General features: G+C 35.6%; 2 protein-coding genes across 3 annotated transcripts in view; both read left to right on the top strand.

The window, feature by feature from the left end:
- Positions 1–4158, top strand: part of LOC135131973 (SH2 domain-containing protein 4A-like) — a 55441-nt gene extending 51283 nt beyond the window's left edge. For both annotated transcript variants that reach the window (XM_064059857.1, XM_064059856.1), the window contains exon 4: positions 3763–4158. In XM_064059857.1, coding sequence (XP_063915927.1) covers positions 3763–3872 — 110 coding nt within the window. In that variant the 3' untranslated portion in view covers positions 3873–4158. The remainder of the gene's footprint in view (positions 1–3762) is intronic.
- An 11098-nt stretch (positions 4159–15256) lies between these two features.
- Positions 15257–15917, top strand: LOC135131750 (very long chain fatty acid elongase F-like; the record flags this gene model as incomplete). The annotated part of the gene is made up of 4 exons (XM_064059598.1): positions 15257–15263; positions 15369–15559; positions 15605–15736; positions 15786–15917. Coding segments are annotated over exons 1-4 (462 nt in total), but the record flags the coding sequence as incomplete, so codon positions are not given.
- Positions 15918–26851: the final 10934 nt, after the last annotated feature.

Here is a 26851-nt window from a genome sequence, read left to right as displayed (position 1 = left end):
AAGGGTCTTTGTCGAAATGTGTGTTTGGTATCCTTGTTAAACTGTCCAAGTCGAGATATCCTTTCTGAGGGACCATTTTCGAAAGCATCTTATTAGGGTATCTTTCTTGATTATCCTTGTCGAAATATCCTTTTTGAGGGCCCTTTTTCAAAGATTCTTTGTGCAGGTGTCCTTGTCGAGGTATTATTGTGAAGGTATCCTTTTAGACCAATTTTTATCAAGGTATCCTTTTTGAAAGACAACTTTTCGAGATATTCTTGCCGGAATATCCTTGTTGAAAAGTCTTTGTCCAAGTATCTTTCTTGAATATGCTTGTTGAAGTATCCTTTTTGAAGACCCTTTTTCAAGGTATTTTTTTACGGGCCCTTGTTCGACGTATCCTTCTTAAGATATCTCTGTGAAGGTATCCTTTTCGAAATATCCTTTTTGAAGACCCCTTTTCGAAGACTCCTTGTGGAAGTACTTTTTTGCGGGCCCCGATTCGAGGTATCCTTGTTGAGATATCCTTTTGGAAGTCCTCTTGGCGAGGTATCTTTCTCGACGTATCCTTCTCAAGGTATTCTTTTCGAATTATCCTTTTTGAAGACCCCTTTTAGAAGGTTCGTAATGAAGGTGTCTTTGTCAAGGTATTCTTGTGGAAGTGTCCTTGTCGACGTATTTTTATGGACGTATTCTTTTTGAGCGCCCCTTTTCGAATACATCTTTGTGGGTATCTTTGATTAGGTACTTCTGTCGAAGTATTTCTTTTTTAAAATCAATTTTCAAAGGCACCTTTTGGAGGTACGTATATGTACTTTTCGAGGTATCCTTATCGGGTATCCTTGTTAAGTACCTATAATTTTTGAAGGCTCCTTTGAAAATTCTTTTTCAAGGGCCCTTTTTGAAGGCATCTTTTCCAGGTATGCTTGTCGAGGTACCGTTGTCAAGATATTCTGTTTGAGGCCCCCTTTTTCGAGGGCACCTTGTCAAGGTGGTGTTTTGGTTATCCTTGTCGAGGCATCCTTTTTGAAGGCCCTTTTTCGAAGACTCCTTGTGGAGGTATTTTTTTGCGGGCCGCTGTTCCACGTATCCTTCTCAAGGTATTCTTTTCGAAATATCCTTTTTGAAGGTTCTTTATGGAGGTGTCTTTATCAAGGTATTCTTGTGTAAGTGTCCTTGTCGATGTGTTTTTATCGAGGTTTTCTTTTCCAGCGTCCCTTTTCGAATATACCATATGGGGGTATCCTTGATGAGGTATTTTTGTAGAAGTATCTTTTTTGAAGGCTTCTTTTCGAAAAGTCTCTGTATTCGGATATCTTTGTTAAAGGTTTTTTGTGGAGGTATTCTTGTCGACATCGAGGTATTCTTTTTAATGACCCCCTTTTGAAGGCACCTTTTCGAGGTATACTTGTCGAAGTATCCTCTCGAAAGGTTCATTGTTGAAGTATCTTTTTCTAAGTATCCTTGTCGAGGTACTATTTTTGAAGGCTTCTTTTTGAGAACTCTTTCCGACGTCTCTGTGTTGAGATATTCTTTTTGAGGGCTTCTTTTCGCTCACTCCTTGTCGGATGATCCTTGTTGGGTATCACTGTTGAAGCACCCTCGGGGAATTGACCTTTTCGAAGGCTATTTGTCAGAATATCCTTTTTGCGTACCCTTTTTCGAAGGCATCTGTTCAAGGTATTTTTGTCGAGGTATCCTTCTCGATGTAACCTTGTCAAGATATCCTTGTGGAGGTATACTTTTTGAGAGCCCCTTTTTGAAAACACCTTTTCGAGGTTTACTTCTCTAGATATCCTTGTCGAAGTTTACATTTCGAAGGCTTGTTTTCGAGAGCTCTTTTTCAAGGTCTCATTGTTGGGTTATCCTTGTCGAGATATCCTTTTCGAGGATCTATTTTCGGAAGCCCCTTTTTGAAGGCTCTTTTCCGACGTTTCCTTTTTAGAAACCCGTTTTCGAAAGCTGCTTCTCGAAGTATCCTGATTCGAAGACACCTTTTCTAGGTATTCTCGTCGGGTATCCTTGTTCAGGTATCGCTTTCGAAGTATCCTTTTGAAGGCCCCTTTTCGAAGACAATTTATAACCTCGATATAGTCATTCCAAAAACAAAATCTTTATTACATTCTAGTCCGACGCCAATTGACCCCAATTTATATCAGCAAACCGCGATTCCAAATCCAAATCTGACGCAAACTTCAGCGACACAACCCAGACCTCAGAACCTCAAACCCGCTGAAATCTCTTCATCGAAATTCCGCGTCGCTTCCTGCCGGGAATCCGCGAAAGTAAAAAGTTGGACTAGCAGGAAGGGACGCACCAGTTCCGTGTTAATTATCAAAGCTAATACAAAGCAGAATAAGATATGAATATTTTCCGTGAACTATAATGTTAATGAGCTATACGCGGAGAAATGAGTGACGCCGAGCCAAAGGAATGTACATGTAATTATTGCGTTTATTTAGATAAATAATACTAGCGAGTCGGGGTTATCTTACAAGCAGTTGCGTAATGCAAACTCTGGGAACTGTTAATCTCAAATGGCAAACGAGGATATGGGTGCAGTGCGGTTTTAATAAAAAAAAAAACTATTAATTACGCGCATAGTGTTTATTTATTTGTATTATCATTATTAGTCGCATAATTTTGAAAGTGGCGGATTCTAGAACAAATTAGCCTCAAAAAATCAAGCACTTTCAATGGGACTGAAATGCGGTGTTCGCGACGGCTGGGGTGCGCAACAATCACGCAATTCTCTTCTTATAAATCGGTTTCGACAAGTCCGTAAGCTTGTTTAGAACCATTGTCTTGTTGAAAAGCTGACCTAAAAGGAGAGACATTACCTCGGCCATATATGGACCAGGTATTCTTTAGAATGTGCCGATAAATGAACGCATGCACAGTCACCCGGATTCCGAAGCCGGAAAAAATTTCCCGCGATGCTTTTTATCGCGACGAAACACATGGTCTACATTTTTTTGTCTATATAGTGTCACTAGAGAACTATAAATCATTGTTGAATAATAATAATAATAATAATAATAACAATCACAAGTCAGATTAGATTAAATCGGATCAGTTGCTTCAGAAACATAAAACTGATTAACTGTACAATCGCTTTTTTCTAAATTTAGGTTTGTGAAATAGATTGCAGGAAGGTGTCAATGTTTACAACCAATTCATTTTTAAACAAACACTTGAAACGTTTGTTAAATTGCGCAAGAAACGACAAATTATTGTTTATTTCGTGAAAGGTAGTTAAATATTTTGATCAATACACAATGTATATTTTTGCCAATAAATGTGATACGAATGGAACGCAGACACTTTACTCCAATAACAAGAATAATTACCATTAGAATGGCTATCGGCGTCTACAATCTCAGACATTTTAATTTCCCTCGTTCCCAACCCAAAGAATTTTATCTCAATCTCCGTCTAACCTTCCCGACCATATAAAAATAATAAAAGTTTAAACAATAGTCAGTGTCTAATTAGAATGATTCCTGCCAGTTCAAGCGAAAGTACTTCCTCAAAGTTTTTCCACCATAAATATACAAAAAAAAGAGTGTCAGCACCTAGACCCAAAACGTCAATTCGTTTCGCCATTGTTATTCCACCTAACGGTTTTTACCAATCCATTACTATTTTCTGTGACTTATGCTTACAAAAGGTCACAAGATGTACTGTGCAGCTGTCTACTTCATGATTCGTGTATCAATTACCGACTTTCCTTTGTTGCTGACGTCCACTTCCGGTGCATTAATTATGTATTTGTTGTTGCAGGTGATCTCATTGACTACCACAGACATCATCCATTGACCGGCGGCGAAAAGTTAATCGACGCCTGCCCAAGGAGCCCCGACTCAACGCTTAATGAACTGTTCGACCAATGAAGTCTACGTCTCAAAGAAAACTCTGTGATCGTTTGGCATTTTATAGTGTTACATAACCCGTTTTTATCGTTGATTTGTACTGTACCATTACACTGGAACGATTCTATTTCAGTATTATGTCCGCACTTAATTTCGCTTTTATCATTTTGATCGATATGTTAAATGTGCCTTGTGTGTTTGTAGGTTAATTTTTAATACCTATTTATGTTAGGGTATGTGTATCTTATAACCAGCCCCAAGTTTTATTTGATAGTGGGGATGCTGTATGAATATACTTTTTGCTTAACGATCTTGTGTTTGATTTATTATGACGAGGATTGGGGTGTATTGTTGGTTGCATACTTACAATGGGATGCATTAGACAGACAAAATTGTGCAGAAAGGACTAATTTTATACGGTTGGTCCGTAAGTACTGTATTTATCCAGAACACACTTGCATAGAAAACACCTGTAAATTATTTATTTAAACTAAGTATTTTAAATTTTAACGGTAACACTTTGAAAACTTTGCAACATGAATTATTTACGTCTTATTTAACATATCGTTTATTTCGCCAAAATTCAGTGTTCAGGTGCGTGTGCAGCAACAAAAGTGTTTGAAATTATAGTGAAGTAGTAAGTTTACCTTAGAAAAGTGGTACACCACCCTTCAGTTTGAAAAGCATTTACTATAATTATTATAATTTTAACAACAATGGAAAGTACGACATTTTTATTCAAAACTTATTAATTTAAAACACGGTTTTCTTTCAAGAACAGTGTTACCTGTTCATTCTAGACCTAATCTTATTCTGTTTCTTAAAGAAAGTCGATTTTTTACAGAAGCCTTAAAACCCTTACATTATTTCCCAAATTGCAGAAGAATCATTCTGCAAAAACATACAAAAAAAATTGGGTCGGCAGTAAGACGGACAGATAGACAGACAGACGGAAACCAGAGACCTATTTATTCGTATTTTAGGGGTCGAGAAAATGTAAAATAGGGACTCGGCCGACAAACTTGATTACAATACTTCCTTCATTTACGATTGAGAAGTAAAAATAATGTCTTGATAGATTTTATTAAGAACTAGACCATTGTTAAGTGGGATTTATAAACTTGCTGTTGTAACTTTGATGTTCAACTTTTAAAGAGGTTTTAAAAGAAAAGTGGAGGATTTAAATTGATTACTACAAAAATTTACTATTTTAGACTTGTCTTAAGTTTCTTGTTGTCGAAATAAGTCTACACATATTAATAGACAGGCAAAACGTAAGCCCGCCCACCCGCCCTAACTCAATTGTGATGATTTTTTTTATTCGTCGTCACCCAAGAAATTAAAAACATGTTTTTGAGTACCGCGTTGTTCAAAGAATACTATGTATATTAAGAAAAAAAGGCAAAATATAAACTACGCCCACCCACCCAATCTCAATTGTGATGATTTTTTTTTATTGTTAGAAACTTAAAACACATTTAAAATGGTAATTTTTTTAATTTCTTGTAAAGAAATAAGTATTTTGCAGTTAAGCCTCCGCCCCCTTGGTTCACGGCGAATAAAAAAAATCATTACAATGGCGGTAGGGCGGGTGGGCGGGCTTATATTTTGCCTTTATGTTTTAACATGTATAGAATTCTTTTCACAACATGAAACTTAAAATGGAACATGTATATAAGGAATTGTCGATAAATTTTTGGCTTGTTTTTTTCTTAGTATTCTTTGAACAACACGATACTCAAAAACCTGTTTGCTATTTCTTGTAGAGAAATAAGGATGTGGCGACACAATAATAAGTAGTGTGTTAGCAACGGGACCTCGCTGGTGCTCCGATATGATGTCGCGCCAGCCGAAATTCCAGCCGTCTGAGGGTTGATTATCGTTGGTTAATATAAACATTAGATAAGATGCAAGGGAAGCAGTGAAGGGGGCAGTCTGTTCTTTCTTCTTGAGGAATAAAGACGTATTTTGATTTTGCTCTCGCGTTTACTTTTCCCTGTGTAATTTTGGGGACTTGATATCATTTGATAGTAAGCGAAGAAAGATAAGCTCCTTCGTAGTCTAGTGGTAAGGGCACCAACCCGGCAAGCGGTACACGTGCGGTTCGATTCCCACCCGAGAAGCAACATTTTTCTTCCCAGGATTTTACTCCCTTTGGTTCACGACGAATAAAAAAATGTTTTAAGTTTCATGTTGTAAAAAGAAGTCTACACATATTAAAACGAAAAGGAAAAATGTAAGCCCGCCCACCCGCCCTATCTCAATTGTGATGATTTTTTTTTATTCGTCGTGAACCAAGAAATGGAACTTAACTGCAAAATACTTATTTCTTTACAAGAAATTAAAAACATGTTTTTGAGTACCGCGTTGTTCAAAGAACACTTTGTATATTAAGAAAAAAAGGCAAAATATAATATATATAATATATAATTTTTTATTGTTAGAAACTTAAAACACATTTAAAATCGTATTTTTTTAATTTTTTGTAAAGAAATAAGTATTTTGCAGTTAAGCTCCGCCCCCTTGGTTCACGGCGGATAAAAAAAATCTTTACAATGGCGGTAGGGCGGGTGGGTGGGCTTATATTTTGCCTTTTTGTTTTAACATGTGTAGACTTCTTTTCACAACATGAAACTTAAAACATGTTTAAAATGGAACATTTATATAAGGGATTGTCGATTAATTTTTGGCTTGTTTTTTTCTTAGTATTCTTTGAACAACACGATACTCAAAAACCTGTTTGTTATTTCTTGTAGAGAAATAAGGATGTGGCTACAAAATAATAAGTAGTGGTAAGCGAAGAAAAATAAACTCCTCCGTAGTGTAGTGGTAAGGGCACGCGCCCGGCATGCTGTAAACTTGCGGTTCGATTCCCTCCGGAGAAGCAACATCTTTCTTCCGAGGATTTCGTTCCCCTTGGTTCACGACGAATGAAAAAATGTTTTAAGTTTCATGTTGTAAAAAAAAGTCTACACATATTAAAAAAAAAGGCAAAATGTAAGCCCGCCCACCCGCCCTATCTCAATTGTGATGATTTTTTTTATTCGTCGTGAACCAAGGAACGGAACTTAATTGCAAAATACTTATTTCTTTACAAGAAATTAAAAACATGTTTTTGAGTATCGTGTTCAAAGAATACTATGTATATTAAGAAAGTAAGGGAAAATATAAACCCCGCCCACCCACCCCATCTCAATTGTGATGATTGTTTTAATTGCTACAAACTTAAAACACGTTTAAAATGGTAAATTTTTGTTAAGAAAATATGGATTTTGCAATTAAGCTTCGCCGCTGGTTGTCCAACGAATGAATGAATAGCGCGATACTCAAAAAAATGTCTTACATGGTAATTTTTTGTACAGAAATAATACGAATTTTCCATTTAAATTCCGCCCCTTTGGCTCTCGACGATTAAAAAAAAAATCATCACAATTGAGATAGGGCGGGTGGGTGGGGCTTATATTTTGTCTGTTTTCTTAATATACGTAGTCGTCTTTCCAAGAACAAGAATCTTAAAGCATATATAAAATGGTAAATTCTTGTAGACAAATATGGATCTTGCAATTAAGCCCCGCCCCTCTATCTGACAACAAATGAAAAATTCATCACAACTGAGAATGGAGGTCGAGGCGGGTATGGGTGGGGCCTAATCTTGGCCTTTATTTTTTTTCCTAATATACATAGTATTCTTTGAATAACACGATATTCAAACACATGTTTTTAATTTCTCCATCCCCCCGAATAAAAAAAATCATCACAATTGAGATAGGGCGGGTGGGCGGGGATACATTTTCTTTTTTTTCTTAGTATTTGTAGATTTATTTTGACAACAAGAAACTTAAAACAAGTCTAAAATGGTAATTTTTTGTAGTAATCAACCTAAATCCTCCAGTTTTCTTCTAATTGCAGTTTTTACGCACAAGCACTTTATTACGTTTAGGCTTTTATTTTATCGCCACTCGCACTGTGATTATTATTTAAAATGTTTATCATTTTAGTATAACTAATACAAGCAGGACCACAACAGAAACACAGGCGTAGACTATCACAATTTTAATAACAATGGGAAGTAAGTTATTCTTATTTAATTACTGATTTTTTGAATACCATTGTGAAAAAAATATATTCAGTTCAGTATTCATTTTTTAAATCTGAAATTCATCATAAAAATAAAAACTTTCGCCTGCACGATTCATTATAAACATTTAATATTTTTTCAGTCGCCGAAATTTGTCAGTTTACGCTTCTGCAAACACCACTCCAACCTCTAATCCTCATAGTTTTCTACCTTTTATTCGTCCTCAAACTGGGACCAATCTGGATGAAGAACAGGCAGCAGTTTGAGATGAAAAAAGTCCTGATGTTGTACAACATGTCTCAAATATTTTTCAACGCTTACCTCTTCGTTGAGGTGAGTTAAGAAATGTGATGCTAATTTATTTTACCAAAATTCCAGGTAGTGCCGCTTTTATTCAAATTAAATCTTTTCTGTGGACCCATTGAAGAGTCAGAACTTATAATGTATTCCACATTGTTGGATCTTTGTTACAAGTACATATTGCTTAAACTGTATGATATGTTAGAGACGGTAAATTCATCAAGTCTTGGTGTGTGGTACCACCCGGAGTTCTCGGCTGCTCGGCTCTCGTCGGGTGTTCGGTACCACCCCCAAATTTATTTATGACCGCCCTCCTGGACGAACGAGTGGCGGACGCACAGTCACCAACAACCCGTCAACGGGCACGCGTCGCGAAAACACATAAATACTTTCATCATATAATATATATATTGACATGTACATAATAATCAATAAATCGTTGTTAAAAGTGCACGTCGTTCCACAATTAATAATCACTACAGTTTCCAATTGGTCCTTCGAGCCGGATATTAATACCGCGACTGTATTATTCGGAATTGAAACGCGACGCGTGGTAGTGACGTTCCGTGGTAGCAGTGGGCAGCATTTCTGAAAAAGGAAACACCACCCCATGGAAGAAGTTTTCAACTAACAAATTCCGTGGAAGCAGTGGGCAGCATTTCTAAAAAAGGAAACACCACCCCGTGGAAGAGGTTCATTCAGCGATCTCCGTGGCAGCAGTGGGCAGCATTTCCGACAAAGGAAACACCACCCCGTGGAAGAGGTTCATTCAGCGATCTCCGTGGCAGCAGTGGGCAGCATTTCCGACAAAGGAAACACCACCCCGTGGAAGAGGTTCATTCAGCGATCTCCGTGGCAGCAGTGGGCAGCATTTCCGACAAAGGAAACACCACCCCGCGGAAGAGGTTCATTCAGCGATTTCTGCGGCAGCAGTGGGCAGCATCTCCGACGAGGAAACGCCACCCCGTGGAAGAAGTCGTCATTCAGCGATTTTCGCGGCAGCAGTGGGCAGCATCTCCGACGAGGAATCACCACCCCGTGCAAAAATCTTCAACATCGGAACTAGGGCTTCAACAAGAGGGAGTCAGCACACGTTCAGCTACACTCTTATCGTGGACGAGTGCAAACCATTGAGAGGAGAAAGGTTAGTGGCTCTTTTATCCTAAGATTTCCCTTTTTTACCATATTCGCACGGCTAGCTTCAACGCGTATTTGTGTATCTAGACATTTTTAATTGGCTTTAAGGTTCATTAATTATTCAAAATTATGTCTAAATTAGATCAGCAAAAAAGCAAATTGAAAACCATTGATGATACATTGAAACGAATAGAGGAATATGTACAGTCATATAGTCCTGGGGTCAGTATCAATCAATTAAAAGCACGATTATCACTTCTTGACGGAATTAGAAACGATTTTAACGAAACTCAATACCAGATAGAGCAACTTGAAAAGGGAGCCGCAGAAGCCTATGAAGGCTGCAGATCGGAATTTGAAATTCGTTATTGCGATGTTGTGTGTCTTATAAACGATATTATAGAAAAAAGTCTCGCGGTTCCGGTTCCATCGACTTCTTTATTGCTTAACCCTACTGACGGTAAAAATCCACGAGATTCTAATGACAGCATGCAGTTGAATCTACCTGTTTTAAATATCAAATCATTTAGTGGCGATTACAAAGAATGGTTAAATTTTGAAAATTCGTTCAAATCGGTGATAGATGAGAATAAGGCGTTAAATAATCGTCAGCGATTTCAGTATTTAAAGTCTTCCTTGCGCGACGAAGCCTTGCGTACCATCGAATCTTTAGTTATTAACGATGAAAATTATAAAGAGGCATGGAGATTACTAACTAATCGGTTCAAAAATACTCGTTTAATAGTGCAAGATCACGTGATGTCCATTTTAAATGCTCCTAGTATAAATAAGCAATCACCATCCTTATTGCGGGCTCTTGTCGATACGGTGGTGTCGAATTTGACGTCTCTAAAATCATTAGGAATAACGGTGGACAAATGGGATGCATTACTTATTCCTGTCATTGTAGAAAAGTTGGATTATAGTACAAAACGTGAATGGCAACTTTCCCTCGATAAAGATGTACCGACTTACAAACAGTTTATTGACTTTCTAGAAAAACGTTGTTTAATGTTGGAATCATTAAGTTATATGTCGAATAATAAAACATCAAATGAAGGAAAGGTTTATCATAAACAAAATAATTATTTCAACAAATCAAAGACTGTTTCTCACATAACCACTAATAAAAAACAAGCATCTTGTTCAATGTGTAAAAAATCATCTCATTTAATTTTTCAGTGTATAGATTTTTTGAAAATGTCAATTCCCGAGCGTATAGCGCAAGTTAAACGTCTTAAATTATGCATCAATTGTCTCCGAGAAAATCATCAGGTTGCTACATGTCGTACCAGTCATAAATGTCAAGCTTGTAACAAAAAACATAATACGTTAATACATACAGACGAAGCTGACGCCGATGAAAATAGTTCAGTAACTTTAAGTAATCATTCTTCTAGTTTATTAAAATGCTCAGATTCCGTTTTACTATCAACGGCTATAGTTCTTATTAAAAATGCTAAAAATGAATATGAAATTTGTAGAGCTTTGTTGGATCCAGGTTCTATGTCCAATTACATAACTGAACCGATGATTAAAAAACTAAAATTGAATACGGAACAAATAAATATTCAAATTAAGGGTTTAAATGGAGCGGCAAGTTCTTCTCAAAAGCAAGTTCTAGATGTGGGTATAAAATCTATTTATAATGCATACTCAACAAAAATAAATTGCATCGTGGTGAACAAAATAACTGAAAATCTTCCGTTAGTGTCTATCAACCCCTCATCTTTGGAAATTCCCAAAACCATAAAACTAGCAGATCCCAAGTTTTTCGAGTCGGGTACAATAGATCTTTTGATAGGAGCCGGCCTTTTTTGGAATTTACTTTGCATAGGCCAATTGTCCTCGCCGAGCAGTGGGTTAATATTTCAAAAAACACATTTAGGGTTTATTGTGGGAGGCCCTCTCGGTACCATAAACTTACCGACAAATTTTACAACATGCAATATTTCCATATCCGGACCCGACCCCGGCTTAGAAATACAGGCAAGAAAGATTTGGGAATTGGAAAAACCAGTAATTACGGCGGATTACGATAAGAATGCGTCTAACGAAGACGAAATTCTTTGTGAAACCCACTTCCGGGAAACTGTCCAACGGGACCATGACGGGCGATTTATTGTACGGTTGCCCATTAAAAATAACAAAATAAATATTGGTAATTCACGAAATGCAGCTCTCAAACGCTTTTTTAGTCTTGAAAGGAATTTGATCAAAAACCCACACGTTAAAACAAATTATGTAGATTTCATGTTAGAATACCAAAATTTAAATCATATGGAATATTTAAGCCAACCACCCAACGACAACAATTGCGTTTATTTGCCTCACCACGCCGTGCAAAAGGAGTCTAGTACGACAACAAAATTAAGAGTTGTTTTTGACGCGTCGGCAAAAACTTCAAATAAACAAAGTCTAAACGATAATTTGCTAGCTGGGGCGGTATTACAACAAGACCTATTTTCAATAATAGTACGCTTTAGAACATTTCAGTACGTGTTAAACGCTGATATAGCGAAAATGTATCGTCAGATTAAGATACATCCCAACGATACGAATTATCAATTAGTTCTTTGGCGGAATCATCCATCCGAACCACTAAATACGTATCGTCTTTTGACATTAACATATGGTACCAAACCGGCAAGTTTTATTGCTACGCGGTGTTTGAAGGAGCTAGCTGATCAAAACCAAGCTAGGTACCCTGTCGCGAGCGAAATCATTCGTCGAGATTTTTATATGGACGACCTTTTAACCGGGGTTGACTCGATCGAAGATTTAACTAAAATAAAAAATGATGTAAGTACCATATTGAAACAGGGTCAATTTGAATTGCGAAAATTTCAGTCAAACGAACTAATAAGTGTTTTATCTAATAATGATAATTTCCATGATTCGAACCTACAATTGCATAAGGATAAATTTACAAAAATTTTAGGTTTGTATTGGAACCCTACCGTCGATAATTTAAATTACGAGATTATACTGAAAAATATACCTAATAAAGTAACCAAACGTGCCATACTTTCGGTAACGACCCAAATATTTGATCCGTTAGGGTTGCTCGGACACATCATAATGCATGCTAAATTAATTTTGCAACGTTTATGGACGTTGAAATTGGGTTGGGATGAATCAGTACCTCCCGATATATATACGTCTTGGATTACCTTTTTAAGCAGTTTGAACCATATACGTCAAATTAAAGTGCCAAGAAAAATTATACCCGTTGCATTTTCCGACATTAGCAAAATGTCCACACTCTTAATACGCATTGAAGCATGTTTAAATTCAAGACCTTTGACCCCCTTATCGTCCGATCCCAACGACCTGAGCATCCTAATACCCGGTCACTTCCTCATCGGAGAGCCATTAGCTTCCTTTCCAGAATACGATGTGACGGAGGTGACGATTAAAAAAAACTGTCCCGATGGCAATTGGTGGAAAAAATTCGCACGCATTTTTGGCGACGCTGGAGTCGCGAGTACCTAACGCAACTGCAAACAAGATCCAAATGGCAGAAACAGCAAGACCACCCGGACGCGCTAGTTGGGTCACTCGCGCTCATTATAGAAGAAAATGTACCACCTCTCACATGGAAAACCGGACGGATCACGGAAATTCATCCAGGGGACGACGGTGTAGTGCGGGTGGTAACAATCAAAACTGTTCATGGACTCACCAAACGCGCCTTACGTAAAGTGTGCGTTTTACCCATAGTGCGCGATCAATTGACATTACTTATGATGCGAACTGACTATTATAGGTGTTTTTCACGTTTAGACATTTTGGTACAATTTTCAATTTTCCAGGCTACCCTTCTAGGCCAGCCAGTCGTAATATGTTGAAGGACGCACCTTCAAGAGGGGAAGTCATGTGTGGTACCACCCGGAGTTCTCGGCTGCTCGGCTCTCGTCGGGTGTTCGGTACCACCCCCAAATTTATTTATGACCGCCCTCCTGGACGAACGAGTGGCGGACGCACAGTCACCAACAACCCGTCAACGGGCACGCGTCGCGAAAACACATAAATACTTTCATCATATAATATATATATTGACATGTACATAATAATCAATAAATCGTTGTTAAAAGTGCACGTCGTTCCACAATTAATAATCACTACAGTTTCCACACTTGGTAATACGAGTACCTAGGTACGTATTTTCCAGGGTTTTTTCGTCCTGCGAAAGAGCCACAGACAGATAACCTTTTTACATATTTTTCATCATGTTGTAATATTTGGCGGGTCTTGCCTCTGTTCTCATTATTTTTTGGAAAGTAGGAAATATCCTCTGGGTCCAGCTTTCGTTTTTGGTTTTTGGAATACTTTGGTGCATTCCTTAATGTACACATACTACTTGCTCAGTATTAATAGAAGTTTAAGACAATTATGGTGGAAAAAGTGCGTCACCTTGCTACAACTTGTATGTACACTGGTACATCTTCACTCAAAATATATACATCTATGGTATTTTAGGCTCAGCACTGTACGATGGTTTTCACGACTGCCGTAGATGCAACAGAATATAAATGCCCGTATCCAAAAAACGTGCATTTGTGTGTCCTAATTAATTTCTCACTCATGGTTTATCTCTTTAGCAGATTTTACCTGGAAGCTTACTGCGGTAAAAAGAAAAATTTTGATAAAATTAACGCTTCAGGAACGTTGCTGACACCTCCACGTAATCATTCGGAATAGTATTAACAATTTTACACGCTGGTAAAAGATTGTAGTAATTTAATATACTGTTTTTTGAGTTTACAATGCTTCCCCTTTAATTTAAAAAATTGACGTGGGTAAAATTTAACAATGTATTTCTTAGCAACTCGAATTTACACGACAACTTGACTGGCTTCTCTCAACATTCTCTGGACTCGACCCGACTGAAGAATAATCGTTTCCTACGGTCGCCTCTATCTAAAGCCTTCATTCCTCTGGATGGATCGCGAACGCCGCTTCGAGGTTGTTCTGGACGCCGCAATCGAGACTTCCCCATAGGCGTCGTACCGGGGTCAACGGTGTTACTGTTGTACTTTATGAGGCGTCTAAATGAACAATCTTGGTGTGTGAAAAAAAAATAATGACTGAGTCAATTTATTTTATTAATTAAATCAAGAATTGCAAAACTGAATACTTTGAAATTTTAATCATTGCATTCATATTTTTAGATTTGCTTAAACAGGTAACCCAAAAAAATTAATGAACCAGTCAATTTATTATTGATCAAATTAAGAACTAGCCACCCCATTTTCTAGAAAATGTGAGAATACGCTCGTCTTTATAACAATAAAATAATGATAAGGTAAGAATTATAATAATAACATTCAGAATATTTTGTTCAATGGAGGCTAATGAACAATTTTAGTCATCTGTTTTGGGGCGACAAACTCATTCAAATTAAACAAATGTCTACGTGACATTCTTCCGATGGCGAGACGAAAGTGTGAAAATTAACACGGTTCCAACCCAGAAAATGATCATGTATTGATTCCGACCGTGCAAGCCTCCGAAATTAATTTTAAAACAAACCCATTTTGCGCAATTTTATTATCTTAAACAGCTACTTAAGCTTCAATTAAGAGAAGTTCTAAATTACTGTGCAAAATATGTGAAATTAATTATAAAAGAATAACGGTACCCGGTACTTAAGCAAAAAAATTGAAATTAAAATATCGCAAACATAAAAGTGAAAACAGAGGACCCACTCTTCACACAATTGGAATTCTCTCTCCCCCAATTACAATTTTTGCGCACACGCACTTTATTGTAGTTAGGCTTCAGCTTTATCGCCACTTGCACTCTCGTGTCGTCATACTTAATTATTATTTAAAATATTTTGTCATTTCGTATAGCTAATACAAGCAGCAGTACTTCAAAAAGAACAATGGGATGTAAGTTAATCTTATTTAATATCTGTTTTTTTGGACACTACTGTACTGTTGTTGTGCAAAAAAATTCAGTTCGGTATTAATTTTTTAAATCTGATATTTTTTCAGTCGCCGAAATTTGCCAGTTTACGCTTATGCAATCACCATTCCAGGCTTTATTTCTCATAGTTTTCTATCTTTTATTCGTCCTCAAACTGGGACCAATCTGGATGAAGGACAGGCAGCAGTTTGAGATGAAAAAAGTCCTGATGGTGTACAACACGTCTCAAATATTTTTCAACACGTACCTCTTGATTAAGGTGAGTTAAAAAGGGTGATGCTAATTTATTTTATCAAAATTCCAGTTAGTGCCGCTTTTGTTCAAATTAAATCTTTTCTGTGGACCCATTGAAGAGTCAGAACTTAAAATGTACTCCACATTGTCGGATCTTTGTTACAAGTACATCTTGCTTAAAGTGTATGATATGATAGAGACGGTAAATTAATCAACTTGGTCGTATAAGTAGCTACATACATATTTTCCAGGGATTTTTTGTCCTCCGAAAAAGCCATAGACAGATAACCTTTTTACACGTTTTTCATCATGTTATGGTATTTGGAGGGTCTTGTCTCGCTGCTCATTATTTTTTAGAAAGTAGGAAGTATCCTCTGGGTCCAATTTTGATTTTTGGTGTTTGGAATACTTTGGTGCATTCCTTAATGTACACATACTACCTGCTCAGTGTCAATAGAAATTTAAGGCAATTATGGTGGAAAAAGTGCATCACCTTGCTACAAATTGTATGTACACCGTTACTTCTTCACCCAAAATATACACATCTATGGTATTTTAGGCGCAGCACTGTACCATGGTTTTTACGATTGCCGTAGATACAACAGAATCTGAATGCCCATATCCAAGATACCTGCATTTTTGTGCCCTAATTAATTTCTCACTCATGATTTATCTCTTCACCAGATTTTACCTGGAAGCCTATTGTAAAAACAAAAATGTTGATGAAATTAACGCTTCAGGAAAGGTGCCGACACCTCCACGTGATCATTCAGAATAGTAATAAAAATTGTACATGCTGGTGAAAGATTGTAGTTAGTTTACTTAATATATTTTTTTTTTGCTCTTGTTTTACAGCTCTTATTTACAATGCTTTCGCTGATACAAACTTTAATCCCCGATTTATGCAGCGGCTGTGAATGTTAGCAATGCTTTAATATTTTACAAACTGTTCATACCTACTTCAAAATTGGTAAAAATGACTGTCCAATATTTATTTTTACTTTTCATTGTCATGCATATTAATATGAACATTTTAAATAACGCTGAGTGTAGTTGAGAGATTCATGCTTAAAATTCGCATTTACAAATTTTATTATGGAAATGATAAAAAACGCTTACTCAATACTCAATACTTAAATAGGAAAATTTAAAAAACAAAAATTTTAAAAATCCAAGAATTCAACAACAAAAAAAATCTAAGCCTGAAAACTCAGAAAATTGAATGATCGAGAACAAAAAATCTAAAATTTAAAAATTCGACAAATTGAAAAATCATGGAACTGAAAAATCGAAAAGTCGAGATAATGAGAAATCTACAAACCTAAAACTTTAAAAACTGAAAAATTAAAATATCGAAAAATTTAAAAACCGAGAAAACACAATATCAAAAATTTGAAAAATTGAAGAAACGAAATATTGCAAAATTCCAAAGCTGAAATATTGAAAAACCTAAAAATGGAAGGAAAATTAAAGAATCGAAGCAGTGAAGAAAGCCCAAACTGAAACATTGAAAAATTGAGAAATGGAAAAATGGGAAAATCAAAAAAATTGGTCTAAAGAGTTTAGACAGTACTTCCTTCGCTATCGGAAACGTGACGACTGTATGCCTATTATGTTTTTTTTTCACATTAGATTTCAAAGCATTCGGTTTTGTAGTTCCTGATTAAATCAATAAAATAAATTTGCGCATTCATTAAATTTTTCGAGTCACCCTGTATATCCGAATCCAAAAATATGAATGGAATGATAAATTACAAGAAGAGACTCATCATTTATATTTTGTAAATTTTAAATAGGATTATACAGCCAACTTTTGAGCTGACGTCATAAATTGTTTGGAGAGAATAAGCAAATATATTTTGACTAAAAATTTATTATGCTCTTTATAACTTTAAAACATTTGCAAGATTTCAAAGCATTGGGTTCTGTAGTTCCTGATTAAATCAATAAAATAAATTTACGCATTCATTAATTTTTGGGGTCATTCTGTATACGCAAATCCAAAAAATATGAATGGAATGATAAGTCACAAAAAGAGACTCATCATATTTTGTACATTTTAGATAGCATTTATTCAGCAAAATTTTGAGGTGACGTAATCAGTTTTTTAGAGGGGATAAGTAAATATATTGTGATTATAACGGTCCTGGTTTAATAACAAAAAAATATTGTTCGTCTATAAAACAAGCTCGTCTTAGACAAAGTATTTGTAAAAAAATATGTCGTAAAAAAATTTACGTATGCTGGTCCCGACTGCGATTATGGTTTAAATATTTTTTAGAAAATCATTTTGTGACAGCCAAAGAGGTTTTTTTGAGAAAATTATCTTTGAATTTAGACCAAATTGAAATAGATACTAGGCAACAGGCACAGTTGGACAAAAGAAAGAGAAATTAGGGTTACGGCTTCAAATTTTGGACGTATTTACAAACTTAGACCGACTACAGCCAGGGGCGGCTCATGAGTTGAGAAGTTGATGAGGCAAGGCACAAGATGCTCCACTAGGTACCTAAATGTCAAAAAATTGTATTGTCGTGCTTGGGTTTTAACATGGAAATTTTTTCGGAAAAAATGAAATATTAGAAAGTCAAAAATGTGTAATTTTTCTATCCCAGAGACTCTAATTCGTATTTGATTAATTTTAATATCAATAATATTGGAAAAAAATTGCCTTAATTTCTGTTTATCATTCATTTCATTTTGTTTATGACGTCTCAACGGTAAAATAATAATCAATACCAAATATTCCACTAATTTTGTTAAAAATGATCACTGTGTTTAAATCCGCATGATTTACCAAAAGTAGTTTACAGCAAATTCCTGGCTCTAAGAATATGTTGAAAAATTAATGCGACCATTTCTAAAAAAAATACTTTGTTACAGATTTTTTTCTATTCTTTCAAATGATCTCAATTCCTTCAATATTCCCTTAGAATTTTTCAGATCTTTACAAATCATTTCAGGTCCTCTCAAATTTTTCAAGATCGCTTTGGATCCTTTCAGATTCCTGCAGACTGTTCCAGATTCTTCCAGATTTATTTAGATTCGTCTAGATTCCTTGAGATTATTTCCGATCCGCTCTGATTCTTTCTAACTTCTTCTTCCAGATTCTTGTGGTGTTTTCAGTCTTTGCATTTGTGTGGGATTGTTTCACATTCTTTCGATTTTTTTCCAGTTCTATTCAGATCGTTTTAGAACCTTACAGATACTTTCAGATCCCTGCAGACTCTTCTAAGTTCTTCCAGATTTTTCTAGATTCTTCGAGATTCTCTCAGGTTCTCACAAATTCTTTTCGAATCTCCCAAGTTCTTTCAGATTCCTTTAAACTTCTCCAGATTCTTTCATTTATTTTCTGATTCTCTCTTTCAGATTCTTTCGAATTTTTTCAGATTCTTTCAAAGCCACCGTCAGGAATTATCAAGATTCTTCCAAAATTTTCAGTTCTATACAGACGTTCAGACCCTTTCATTCCTGCAGATTTTATCAAATTCTTCCAGATTCTTCCAGTTTTTTTTTTTTAGATTCTTCTAGATTTTTCGAGATTCTTCGAGATTCCCTTAGATTCCTGGCAAAGAATATGATAGAATCTCGAAGAATCCAGCAAAATTTAAAAGAATCTAAAAAAATCTGGAAGAGTCGCAGGAATCTGAAAAATTTTAAGGAATCTTGAAAATGTCTGATGGTATATTTGAAAGAACCTCAAAAATTCGAAGGAATCTGAAAAAATTCGAAAAAATGCAAAAAGTTTGAAAGAGAGAATCAGAAAGGATCCAAAGAATTTGAAAAAAATCTTAAATTCTCTCAGATTCTTTCAGATTTTTTCGATATTGACTCTCAGATTTCCTCAGAATTTTTCACCTTTCATATCGTTTCAGATTCTTTCAAATTTTTCCACATTATTTCAGATCTCTGCAGACTCTTTCAGATTCGTCTTGTTTTTTCTAGATCCTTCTGAATTCTTTGAAACAGCTAATATCCATCTACCACGATATGAATAATATAATTTTATACGTTTATTTTTAAAATATTAGAAAAAAATTTTTTGTTGGCCAGAAATGTATCGGTCAGAAATAATAAAAATAATAATATGGCCCAAATTCATTGCTGAGGCATTGCCTCACCTGCCTCATAGGACAAGCCGCCCCTGACTACAGCAATAGCTAAAACTGTGGAGTCTCTGTTGTACAGTACATTTAGAGGTAATAGTCATACATACTATGGACAGCAAAGTGAGGAAAAAGCTGTCAAGTGTTTTGAAATAAATAAAAATATAAAAACTGAACGGTGCGGCTTGTTTATTTCAAAACAATTTCCTTACTTGGCTGCTAGTCCAGACAGAGTTCTAGAGGATAGGAGTGCATTAGTCAAAATTAAATGCCCTTCAAAATCGCAAGATTTGTCTCCCGAAGAAGCGGTTAGAAAAAAAATAATCAAATTTTGTACATTGAGAGACAGAGAATTGAAACTAAAAAAAATCATGATTACTACTTTCAAGTCCAGGGACAAATGCTTGTTATGGGTATTTCACAAGTTTATTTTGTTGTATGGACACCCAAAGGAATAAATATAGAAAAAATGTATGAAGACGAAGAAATAAGTATATGTAAAAAGATGGCAGATAAACTTGGCAGATTTTACTTTGGCGCATTATTGCCCGAAATAATTGATTCAAGAAGAAAGAGGAACTTGCTTTTGCGAGAGATTTTTTTTAAATAAATAAAATTTGTTTCTATTTTTTTATGTACTTTAATAATTTATTAGGAGTACATTTTTCATCACCAAGACTTGCATATTTTTATTATAAATATATTTTGAAAATGATCTCTCGGCAAATGAAAACATATACGAACACTTTTGTCGAGTAAACAATGAAGGAAGAAGTTACTGGGCGTAGGGCTTTTTTAAAACACCTCCTTTCTGGGATAAGTAGTAGATACACTTGTCTACTTATACGTGTTAAACAAAAGCTGTATTTTATATATTTTTTATTATTATTATAAATATGTTTATTAGTTTTATTAATTAACAAAGCAAAATATATATTAACAATAATATTACAATGAATTTTTAGTAATCATGTGTATTGAATTCAGGATCCTGAGTGGAGTAAAAATATTATAGTTCCCCAGTTTTAATTCGGTTTTATGATAGTACCTCATTGCGTAAAAGTTAATTTTCTTAACAATAGATTACTATTGTTATAAAACTGAGTTCCTTGCCATAAATTAGAAAAATCAGCCGAGAACTCTAACGATCAGCTTATGGTAGAGCAGGCGATAAGGGTTTTACCTGGAAAGGCGCTACCGTAAATTTTAGTGGCGCTCCTATCGGCAAAGTACTGAACTAACTGCTCAAATTCTGTCGAATTGATACCCATTTTTTTCAATAATTGTTAGTTTTTGTTAAAAACTCTGCTAACCAATAGATCGTTAATTTTCCTTTGATATTCCTGTTAAAATTATTCGACGTATTTTGCATTAATTTGTGGTATATTTTGATTTTAATAAACACATTATTATTTAAACAAATTGTACCACTAACAAACATTGAATGACTCTGCGCCCTGTAAAAAGTAATGTTTTATCCATGTGCGAATTTTCAAGCGATTCTATGATGGTTATGACTCAAAAAACTTGAAAAGAAAACATACAATGGTGCTTTTTTTACGATATTTCTCAGCCATATTTTTTTAGTTGATTGAACTGGTCTCTGCGCTCTAGAATATGAAAAAAGCTGCAGTTTGATGTACGATACATCTATATTAATATCATTTTTTCATACAAAAAACCAAAAAAATGTTATACCTCGTCTAGCGAGTCCCCTTAATTTCGGGGTATAATAGTGTATTGTTGGTTGTATCATCGTAAAAAAAGCACGATATAAATATACATTTATTCAAATCATATAACATGGTACATAACAATTGAGTTTATATAATAAAAAATTAAATTTCTCCTTTTTCTTTAACAGACAAAGGAAGTAAAATATCCAAAATATTGAGTTTCCTTTTAGCTTTCTTATATCTGTAGGCAGATTTGGGCAGTATCTAGATACTTGTATCTAAATAAAGTATCTAGACACATTTTTGGGTATCTAGTATCTGTATCTAGATACAAAATGAATGGGGCAGATACAGATACATTTTTTTATTTCACTTTTTTTTCAGTAGGAGTTATTAGTTGAGTTATACTAGTAGTAATTTTTGATACTTCATGTTCGTGATTTTGGTCACATAAACAAAAATAGAGGTAAGAGGTCCACTAATAGTGTTCTGTCACGGAAATTTTCATATTTTAAATACCATCATTTCCTACATTGTAGCCTTCAGTACTTATAAATCTTTAAATATAATCCTGAGGGGTAAGAAATCTAAGCCATGGTAAGATGGTACTTTAAAAACCATAAACCACAATTCACTATTCACTGGGTTTTACCCTTATCGGGGCAATGCATTTTATCTGTGTACCTGAGCAACCCGGGTCCGGTAGGCCCGCTGGGTGTATTTGTGTTATTAAATAAGAGTAATTTTAATAGTAAAAATATTTGTTTAAAGTATCTTATTATTTTTAGAAAATAATATTTGCGTGTTACATAATGATTAATTTTTTCAATTAGCACAAATTAGTTCTGTAATCGACTAATCGAATGTTCAAAACATACATTTCTCTCGCATAAATCGCATATTTGTTACTGTTTTATACCTTTATTTTTCAGACAAATGTAGCATCTTTTCTTGTTGCTACATGTGTCATTTCTTCACTTTTTCATTGTTGGACCTAACGCGAGGCGGGCTTGGCAGGTCCCTTTTGCCCTAGAATGTGCCGATTATGTTTAAGTGTAAATCTTGGGCAATAAAATTAATATTTTTACAATCCTCCGTAGAATAATTTATCGTGAATATTTATTTATTCTCAGAAATCGTGAAACGAGATTAAAATAAAATGAGTTTCAACAAAAATCTGAAAATTTAAAGTTGCACTCTGGTGATTCCGGCCTGCCAGGCAGCCTTTGATCGTATAAGGGGTTTAAATACCTTTCTAAGAAATTGTACTTATTTTGCTTTAAACGGAACCAGCAATTCTTCCTAAAATGTATATACCTGCCGCACCTGGATAGACGATTACCGGACATGGTCATAAAAACATCGTAAGCCGATATTGAAGAATAATAATTTATGACAGGTTGCCGACAACAGACCTTCAGCACAGAATAATCATTTCCCGTATTCTTTTGTAATATTAATTTTAATGCTGGAGACAATTATTAGATATACTCAAACACAATTTGGACACTGCAATATGGGAATAAAAACAAACAAAAATATTCTTTTCAAGCGTACGTAATAAATATTGCACAATTTGCGACACATCAAACAGCGAAGCGATGGCCTATTTGCAGGAAAAAAGAATATATTTTTCAGTCTTGAATAACTATGCTACAGTAAAATATTTATTTTTTAAATTTAATACCACAATCCCTTCTTCTGCACCTGTGGAACGGGTGTTTAGTAGCGGAAACCAAATTCTGACACCAAGAAGAAATCATTTTGGTGACAATACGTTCGGAATGTTAATTTAAAAAATTTCATTAAACAATACATAAAAAAATATATAAATATGTTTTCAGTTATTTTATTCGCCAAAGCTTCAAAAAGTATCTGTTTTCTTGTATCTGTATCTAGATACATTTCGAAAAAATCAAAAACAATCTGTATCTAGATAATTTTAAAAGTATCTGTCCCCAACACTGATTAGTATAGTGGACCAAGAGTTATAAGGTTATATGGCCATCATAAAATCATCCCATTGTGTCGAAGTGAAGTTGTTTACAATAGAAAAGGTTTTAGGGTCGTAAATAACCTGTCCACTGCAGCTCGACCGTCTATTTTGGTTTCGTTCAGGGGCGGCTTTCACTAAATATGAAAATCCACCACTCTACTATTTCTTTACTACCTGTAGCCGCTGAGGGTTCCGAAATAACCACTCGCTCTGAAAGCCGGCTCTGTTAAATGTGAGCAAGAAATGTTTAGAAGACGATTTATTGCCAACCGGTAAGGTTAGTGCGAACCACACAAAGGGGGTATTTATTTGCGGTCAACTACTTTTATGATGGTCATATAACCTTATACCTTTTGGACAAGTATAGTAGTAAGTGTTTATTTTTTTACCCTAAGGGCTTAAAAAGATTCTTGACACTACAATTTTTTTCCCTAGTTAACAAAAACCAAATAAATACATTTTATAAACTAAATAACTAATTTTTCTTTCCTTTACCCCATCCCCCCTTGCCCCAGCCTTACTCTTGTCCTCTCCACTTCTTTCATCCATTCCACCCCTCTTCCGTCTTCATTCAATATCTCTGTCACACTCTCCTCTCTTTCTTTGCTCTCCTCACAGTCATGCAGCATGTGCTCTATCGTCTCTCGCCCTTCTCCACACATCCTACACATTCTCTCACCTTTCGCGCTTTCTCTGTCTAGGTACTTTGGTATTGTTTCTGTTATTATCTTTCTATAGTCTGCATTGTACCTAGAATTACTTACACTCGCTCTTCTCTCTTGTTTATCTATGTCTCTGTCACGCATACACAACTCTTCTCTCATACTCACCCCCATTTCTCTCTTTCTCTCTATTTCCATCCATGCGTATCCCAGTCTTTCATCATATCCTTGTCTACCCTTGTGATGTTCTTTCCCTGCTTCCTTTTTTTTTCCTTCTAGCATTCATACAATACCCTACATTCCTCTCTTTCTTTCAATCTTTCATCATACTTTACAGCTCCTTTCCCAGTGTATACTCTTAGTTTCTCTCGTTTACATTCTTCTCTTACTATATAGCCTGGCGTCTCTTTCCGTAGCCCTAACATCCACCTCAAATATTTTTCTTGTACTCCTTCAATCTCTGCTTATTCCTTCCATCCCCATATCTCCACTCCATACATTAATACACTCCTAACTAAACTATCAAACATTTTCATCCTTCTTCTTACGTCATGTCCAAATATTCTCTCACCTATACTCCACACCATTCCCATTATCTGCATTGCTTTGACCCTTCTTTCTCTTATGTGTGCTTTTACCGTGTTAGTTGTTGTAAACTTAAATCCTAAATATTTAAACTCCTTTATTGTATCTATGATTCGATCTTCCCAACGCCACACTTTTTCCTCCCCTTTTCTCCCTTTTTTTCTAACCACCATCATTTTGTTTTTTCTACATTTACCTCCAGTTTCTTTCTTTTAAAGTATCTTTGCAGATTTTTTTTCATTTTATTCATTCCACATTCATCCTTCGCCAATATTACCAAATCATCTGCAAATGCCAAACACCATACCTTTTCTCTCCCCACCACAATTCGTCCCGCTTGTACTCCTCTAAACATTTCCTCGATATCGCTTATGTAACAAGCAAACAGACTAGGACTTAATGGGCATCCCTGTCTCAATCCTTTCGTAGTCCAAAACATTTCGCTTTCTATTCCTCGCACTCTCACACTAGTCACTGTCTCTCTATAAATCTCTCTTGCTGCTACAATTAACTTTTCACTCAGTCCTCTTCTTTCCATGCATTCCCACAAACACTCTCTGTCCACCGTATCAAACGCGGCTTTTAGGTCTACAAACAGTGCATATACCCGACCTCCTTCCTTTAGCAACTCTTTTTCTATTAGATGATGCAGGATATATACATTGTCCATAGCCCCTCTACCTCTTCTAAATCCCGCTTGACTTTCCGGTAATATACTCTTTTCGCTCATCTCTGTCACCAACCTTTCATTTAACACCATTGCGTACAGTTTATATGCCGTATTGAGAAGAGTTATTCCCCGATAATTCTCTACTTTTTCTTTACTGCCCTTTTTATGAATTGGGCATATTTGTCCTACTCTCCATTCCCTGGGAAAACCTTTACCCGTCCACACATCATTCATTAACTCGCTCAATCTTTCAATCATCCCATCCGTCCCAAATATCCACACTTCGTTTACCAACCCATCCCTCCCCGGTGCTTTTCCCCTTTTCAGTCTTCCTACTTGTTTTCCTACTTCCTCTACTCGAATTTCCGCTTCCCTTTCTCTACCACCAATCCCGGTTTTACTATCTTGCACTACAATTCTCTCTTCCTTTCCATTCAACAGTTTCATAAAATGCTTCTTCCACTGTATTATAGGTATGTCTTCACTAATCGTGATTTTGTTCTTCCGTTCTTTATTTATATACTGCCATACCTCTTGCTCAGTTCTTATGGCTTTAATTTTTTCTTCTTCTTCTTGCTGTATCTCTTCTTTCTTTTCTTTGCATCGTTTTCTATAATTATTTTTTGCTTGCCAGTACTCTTCTTTTAACCTTTCCCCTTTTCCACCTTCGTAAACATTTCCTTGCTTCTGTTTTTAAATCTCTGCATCTGCTATCCACCATTTGTTTCTCTTTTCTGAATTTGTCGTTACAATTTCTTTTCTTATGGCTGCTTTTTCAATTTCTCTTTTTAATTCTTCCATTTTCTTTTCAGTTCCTTTTCTTTAAATTCCACTTCCAACATTTTTTTTTTATAATGCTCAATTCCTTTTTCATTCCATACCCATATCTTCTTCTCTTTTCCTACTTCATTCCTTAAGCATCCGCTCCCTCTACTTATGCCCCTCACTTTTACTTCTAGTGGCATGTGATCGGAGTTCACTCTTTCTCCTATCTTGAATGTTTCTACCTCTTCTTTTGCTAATCCGTTTACTATTACGTAGTCTATTACCGATTCCCCTCTTTTACCTATCCAGGTAAACTCCCCCTCCTCGTCCCCTTCCTTCACCCCATTCAAGACTTCCCAACCTCTTTCTTCAATTAATTCCCATAGCAATTTTCCGTCTTTATTTTCTACTTTATCTTTCGATTTTCGTGTGTTTTCCCCGTCTTTTTCCCTGCTTTTGTTCCCTATTCTGGCATTAAAGTCCCCTCCTAACAATAGAAATTCTTCTTCGGACTCTTCTATTTTTTCTTGTATTTCTTGTTTCGTGTTTCTCATTCCTCTACTATATATTGTACAGATTCTCCATCTTTTTTTATTTACAATCAGTTTTCTTTCAACTAGGCCTTCCATTTCTATTGCCCCCTCTCCTATTTCTTTTATATCTTTCTTCACTCCTGTTATGATTCCACCTTTTGCTCTACCCTTGCGTTTTTCTTTTTTTGCCCCTTGCAATTTCCACTGAAATTCCTTTGGTAACACGTCTTTCAGTTTCTTTCAGTCTCTCTCTAGTATCCATGTTTCTGTTAGTCCCACAAAATCAAAATTTTTCACGTAGTTCCAAAATAAGTTATCTTTCTT

Source organism: Zophobas morio, unplaced genomic scaffold (assembly GCF_036711695.1).
Source record: "Zophobas morio isolate AGI-343-1 ecotype UQ-CSIRO unplaced genomic scaffold, CSIRO_AGI_Zmor_V1 ptg000021l, whole genome shotgun sequence".
Taxonomy (NCBI): Eukaryota; Metazoa; Arthropoda; class Insecta; order Coleoptera; family Tenebrionidae; genus Zophobas; species Zophobas morio.
This window is presented reverse-complemented; position numbering and strand designations above follow the sequence as displayed.